Source organism: Oryzias melastigma, unplaced genomic scaffold (assembly GCF_002922805.2).
Source record: "Oryzias melastigma strain HK-1 unplaced genomic scaffold, ASM292280v2 sc01802, whole genome shotgun sequence".
NCBI classification, from domain to species: domain Eukaryota; kingdom Metazoa; phylum Chordata; class Actinopteri; order Beloniformes; family Adrianichthyidae; genus Oryzias; species Oryzias melastigma.
This window is the reverse complement of record NW_023418382.1, coordinates 1-6,673: the sequence shown is the minus strand read 5'-3', so window position 1 is coordinate 6,673 and position 6,673 is coordinate 1. Positions and strand designations below refer to the sequence as shown.

Genomic DNA, 6,673 nt, shown 5'->3' with positions numbered 1-6,673 from the left:
GTCTGGAAATAAAACCCACACATACTTAACACAATAAGGTCCCAGGTGGGATTTGAACCAGAACCTTCTAGATCTGACCACTACACCCCCATTCACATAAACACTCAGCAGAGGGTTATGAAAAAAGATGATCCTCTCTGTGATGTTTTTAGTTCCTATTTGCATACAAGGAACATTAACACAATTTTCTGTTCAAATTTCATGTTTCATTTTGTTGTTGTTGTTGTTTTTTGGTATCTGATAAACTTTAATCTTAATCTGCAATCAAACATATAAAAATATGTCATTTCCTGGTTTTATAAGCAAAACAATGATTCTATTGTTTGCAGCTGAACCTGTTAGACCACAATCGTCCAATCAGAGCATAGATATCAGGCTGTGACCCCGCCTCCAAAAGGAAAAACAGGGAGTTGACATCACAGCTGTGAAATCATGGAAACACATTAGAACTAACAGAGATGGTGTGCACGATCACATGCACACCCACAGTACCGTGCGTGCTCACAGAGCAGAACTCTTCCTCCTCCATGACAGTTCTCCTCTCAGCTGCTGTTTGGCGTCTCGGTTTGATGAATTTAGTTTGTGATCTGGTTGATGTCACAGCTGTGAGGAGAAGACGTCGGAGTCTTCCTGCTCACTCTCTCAGATTTCCAGAGAAACATTTCTGCCCTTCAGTCAGTCAAACTCCACAGAGATGCTGAGGACACCTGCAGATTCTCACCTGTTCAACTCACTGCTGCTCCACCGTCACACACTTTCAGGATTCATGGACTGAAGAAACTTCTGGAAGAAGAAGCAGCAGCAGCTTGCTGTTCCTCTGTAGTCCTCAGTCAGTCTGATCACATCCTCATACCTGAAGTCTAAATACATCAGAGCCTCGACTGAACCAGTTGAACCAGCTGCTCTCAGGAACTCAGAACGTCATTGTTTGAACAGAAATTGTCACTTGGAGTTTCACTGATAGAAATCATCAAACTTTTATTATCAAAAGTTTTGTACAGTTTTTTTAAGGTATTAAAATAGTCAGAGCTTGTAAGGAGAAGTAGATAGTTAATCAAATGATCAAAATTAAGGATTTTTATTTATGTTGTGGCAAATTCTATATGAGTAGCTGGATAGTTTAATTGGTTGAGTGCAGGGCTGGCACGCAGGAAACCATGATTTGATTCAAAGTCGATAAATTCTACTATTGTGAACACTTTTTGTAAAACATAATGTACTTACGGTTGTAAGTTATGACTACATATTTTAAGCAAACTTAGCTAGCATAATTTCCTATCGACATATCTATTAACTCACTGTTTTAAGTTCATTGAACTAAACTTGTCTAGTTTTGTATCTATGTAAAAACTAAAAAAAAATTGGGGGCAATCTGTTTCTACGCTCTGTTCTAGTAAACTCAACTAATCTGGGTTAAGAGGGAAAAATGTTGTCTGGTCTGATGAGTCTCCATTTCTGCTGCAACATGGTAGGGTCAGAATTTGGCGTCAACAACATGAAAGCATGAGCCCATCCTGCCTTGTATCAACAGTTCAGGCTGGTGGTGTCATGGTGTGGGATTTCCTATATCCCCTCAGTACCAACTGATGTTCCACCACAGCCTACCAGAGTATTGTTGCTGACCATGTCCATCCCTTTATGACCACAGTGTACCATCTTCTGATGCTACTTCCAGCAGGATAAGGCTCCATGGCATGTCGTGTCATAAAGCTGGAATCATCTGGAATCATCTCAGACTGGTTTCTAGAACATAAGTTAACATAAGTAACATAACATAAGTTCACTGGACTCTAATGACCTCCACAGTCACCAGAACCCAAAAGAACCTTTAGGATGTGGTGGAACAGGAGATCAGCATCAACATAATTTTTGGCAGCATAAACTGAAATTTCCCCACTGAGTTTCTTTTGAACATTATCTGTTTCAGGAATTCCAAATTCCGTACCTGTTTCTCTGTACAATCCTTTGATGCATCATTGTATATTTTCATATAATCACTATATTCATCTATATATCCTTGTATTATAAGTAGACTATGGAAATTACATCCACTATTTAATAGTAATAAGTCCACAAAACTCTCCATAATCAACCATGGCGGAACCACACTGGCAGTGGCGCTAATACCAAAATGATTCATCCACATTTCTAAAGTTTTCTGACCTATTATCCATCTGAGGCTCTTGTCTCCTAATTTTTTCGCTCTCCCATATTTCATTTAATATAGTTTTGTTGGCTGGGGGACCTGAAATAGAAACACCAACTGGGACCTTTCTGTGTGGAGTTTGCATGTTCTCCCCGTGCATGCGTGGGTTTTCACCGGGGACTCCGGCTTCCTCCCACCGTCCAAAAACATGCTTCATAGGTTAATTTATTATTCTAAATTGTCCCTAGATGTGAATGTGTATATGATTGTAGCCCGTGACAGAATTGGAACCTGTCCAGGGTGTTCATGCCTTCGCCCAGAAGGGGCCAGGTTAGGCTCCAGAAGCCCCGTGACCCGTAAAGGGACAAAGTGGTTTACACTACAAATTCTCACTCCCCATTTGTCACGTTGACGTTTGGTTAAGGACCCTTTCTGCGCCAGTTTTGACGCTTTGGGTGTCCTCAACTCATTATTTTTTGACGTGCTGGCTTTTCCAATTAAATCACTGGTCCTTAACCTCCAGTACCTAAACCTGGTACCAGTACCCTAACGCCAGACGCGATAACGGATGAGGTACAAGATGCAATGCTGGACGCAATACTGGGCCCAAACCGATATCAGATTCTTGATTCTTGATTATGGTGACGTTATTTACAGATCTGCTAGTGAGCATTTGCTGCAAAAGCTGGACCCCCTTTATCACTCTGCTATACGATTCATAACAAATGCTCCTTTTAAAACTCACCACTGTACCCTGTACTCATCTGTGAACTGGACTTCATTATTCACTCGCCGAAAATGTCACTGGCTACTGTTAATCTATAAAACTCTGCTTGGTCTTTCTCCACCCTACCTGCGCCAGCTTTTACATACCTCATCCCCTGTGTACAACACCCGCACTTCAAAACTATTATTGTTAAAAGTCCCAAAATCAAGTTCTTCACTTGGTTCTGGGTCATTTCAATATGCTGCAGCCAGAGACTGGAATGACTTGCAAAAAACTCTGAGATTGGACACTTTTATATCACAAGCAGATTTCAAAAAATATATTAATGAGCATTTTAAAGATGAATGTGAAACTTTCCTTTTGACATTAAAACATAAAGTTTGTGTTTGCAGTTCTTCCTTTGTCCACCATGTGGTGCTGTAACCCAGATAATGCACACTGGTGTGTTTCATTGTTTAAAAAATATTTTTCTCAAAAGAAAGAATCACGTGGAAGAACGCAGTTTCCTAAAGCATCCTTTTTATTGTCACCTGCAGTTGCAGGATAAGAGACAATTACTATACTGAGAAGACAAAACACAGTTGTTACATGAGTTTCTTCGAGGAAAAATCCACTTTATTGTTTCCTTGATTAAATGACTAAAAGAAGGAAGCACGCTGCTGGAAAAAAACAACCTTGTTTCATTATCACAGTGCTGCAGGTGAAATTGATCAAAACAAAAATACGTCTCAATTTAGACCAGAAGATGAAAAAAATTAAACATCACTCCAAGAAATAAAATCTGACTTAAAAGTAAAAAACAACAGATTTCAGTAGATTTCAGTTTAATAGACTAATGAGGCAATATGTCTAATGTTAGGACAAAAAACAAACTCAAAATGTTTCATTTGGTTGTTCTGAAAAATGTTCTCATCATTTTGGTCATTAAAATATTTTTTTTAACCCTGTAAACCAGAGATTTCACACTGAAGCTTTGAAAGTCATCTTCTCCTCTGACTCCTCCATCACACCCCTCTCCTCCTGTAGCATGGTCCAGAACATCTGCAGACAAACTGCTGCTGCTTCACCTGATGGACCATCAGAACCACCTGTACATAAAAGAACATGAATGAAAGTTTCCTCATCTTTATCAGTGAAGAAAGAACATCAATTCTGATAAAAACATCCAGATTGAGTCCAACCATCTACTGACCTCAGAGTCTCGAGTTTGCTGTCTGGACTCGGTAACAGATCGAGGAGCGGCTGAATGTCTGACTCCTGCAGATTGTTCTCACTCAGGTCCAGTTCGATCAGGTGGGACGGGTTGGACTTCAGAGCTAAAGCCAGAACATCACAGTGTACTTTTGACAAACTACAATTCTTCAACCTGAAAACAGAATAATAAAACATAATTTAATAGTTTAAAATTTGTTTGAACTTTAAAGAGCAACATGGGTATATATATTTTAATAAACTTAAATTGGCTTTGGCATAATTCTTGAGAAAAATATTAAAATCTCCATTTTAGAAAAATAAAGTAGGGAGTGGAGAAAGATTAATGCTCTGAGGCTCTACAAATACTTAAAACATAAAGATTAAAGACATTTCAAACAGTAATAGCTAAAAAAAAGGAATATACATTTTGGTCAGGGGTGTGGTTATATACGATTTAAAAAAAATAAAAAGGCTCAAATGTTGGTTATTTTCTCTAGCAACCACTACAGGGTACGTAGGAGTGTGCACTCCTATTTGCTACTTAAAGCATTGCAGAAGAAAAAAGCAGGAACTGCTGAAAGTTTATTTTTCAAGTTTGTGATGGTTGTTTACAGTTTTTCACATCTTAAACGTCAAACAGCAGTAATCTGTTAAAGAAAAAAACTAAGATTTGTTCGGTTAATTTAGGATAAGAAACCTGATATATGAAATTGACGTTGTAAGAGCATTCACCAATGGACCCCTAATAATCACTGTCAGATATAGTTGAATAAGCCGATTATGTTTAGTAGCTATAACTTTGTAGAGCTGTGGGAGACCTCTCTTAGACAAAGGGATACAGATTCTGGCAAGATTGCGATGATGCCAGAATTAGCAGAGTTGTTTAAAAGCGACACAGAGGATGAATAATTCAATGGATTTAGAGATTTGAAGTAATAAAGTTTAGTTGACTTGTTGGTATGGTATGGTTATCTAAATGTTGTGCACTTTTCAGCTTATTAAAATATATTATACACACTTATTCAATTCATCCTATATTTCATGAAGCTAAATGAATATCAATGTGTACTGAAGTGTGCATATAATCTATTATTGTTAACTATAATATGCATTTCAAAATGCAATATAATGTCCTTTCTTGGTCCCGTATTTTATTATACAATGTTCTCTTAAAACTGCGACTCATATTTGGGTGTGACTGATATATAATATCTTTTTCTTTATTATGTATTTATTGGCTGCTGTGACTTCTACTCTGGAGTGACCTTTAGTCCATAACATATGGTAACATCAAATAAATTATCCAGACCTCAACTTTTTTTTTTCTCTGACCTCAGAATTTCCAGTTTGCAGTTTGAACTCTCCAGTCCTTCACATAAGAACTTCACTGCTAGATCAGACAGGTTGCTTCCACTCAGATCCAGTCCTGTCATATGGGAGGGGTTGGACTTCAGAGCGGAGGCCACGATGTTCCAATAGACATCGGGTGGTTCTGAAAAATTAGGGCTTTGATGACAAACACAAAAGCAAACTGATTAGTTTCTGCTGATCTCAGGTGAATGACATTGTTTCAGATATTTTTGTGATTCTAAAAAATGGGGTGGACTTAGGAAAATGTGGTAGTATAATTTTTAAACAAAATAGTGTTGTATATAATAGTTAATTAGTAACAGACACATGGTATGTGTCTGTTAAGGAGCAAATCTGGAGTTTAGCATATCTTCAAAAAAAAAAAGACAAAAAACACTGAGATTGCTCTTGTTGAGCATGCACTCTTTGCGTTATCATAACTCTTATGGTGCATTCACACCAGACGTGGCGGGCAATCTGCCGCCAATCTTTCAATGCCTGTCAAATGTACTGCTTTATCGGAGTAACCGCCAAAGTTGTTCTGGAATTCATCCATTTCCACATCATGGAAAAACATGGATGACGTTTAGCGAATAGCTTGGATCGATTTGTTTTGGACTGCTCTACAGAGGCGCTGGCAAGCACTTCGCTGTGTTTTCACAAACACAGCGAAGTGCTGTTGGTTGTTTTGATGAACTGGTGTTGTCTCTTACTGTGAACACTGTTTTGATTTTCCGGCTAGTAATCTTGAGTTGAACCTGAGAAGAAAAAAAGAAATAAAATTGATCCTGTGAAAACAGCCAAAGTATAAAAAAATTGTCACTAATGATATGTTTTCTCATCAATAGACTGTGATGCAGTAGTAAAGCATAATAACTTCCGGTTGTGAGATCCACCCCAAAGACAGTATATATACATGTGTGTGTCTGGTGTAAAACTGAATGTGAAAAGAAAATTGTGATTTATCTTGCTCAGGTGATTACTCACTAAAATAGTTAACTACATTGTTACAGTTTATGAAACTGTTAAAAGGTTTAAAATCAAATACTGCTTCTCAATATTTGCTCATGAATTCACTAATGACTTGGCAGACATTTACTAAAAAGTAAGTCAGACAAAAATTGACAAACTCTTGAAAAAATAATTGGACTGCAATGTCTTAGTAAAAAAAATAACTTTCTTCTATATTTAGAGAGGTTATAAAGATAAGAACTGAATAATTCCTAAGAAGTACATTTAAGAGAAAATCAACTGAA

At 37.6% G+C, this 6,673-nt stretch overlaps 1 protein-coding gene across 1 annotated transcript; it reads right to left on the bottom strand.

Annotated features, from left to right (window-relative positions):
- Positions 1–3,426: 3,426 nt before the first annotated feature.
- On the bottom strand, positions 3,427–6,175 carry LOC118598523 (NACHT, LRR and PYD domains-containing protein 12-like; the record flags this gene model as incomplete). Its single annotated transcript, XM_036211266.1, is given in 4 exon segments — positions 3,427–3,961; positions 4,066–4,239; positions 5,400–5,573; positions 6,131–6,175. Coding segments are annotated over 4 exon segments (403 nt in total), but the record flags the coding sequence as incomplete, so codon positions are not given.
- Between the last annotated feature and the right edge of the window lie 498 nt (positions 6,176–6,673).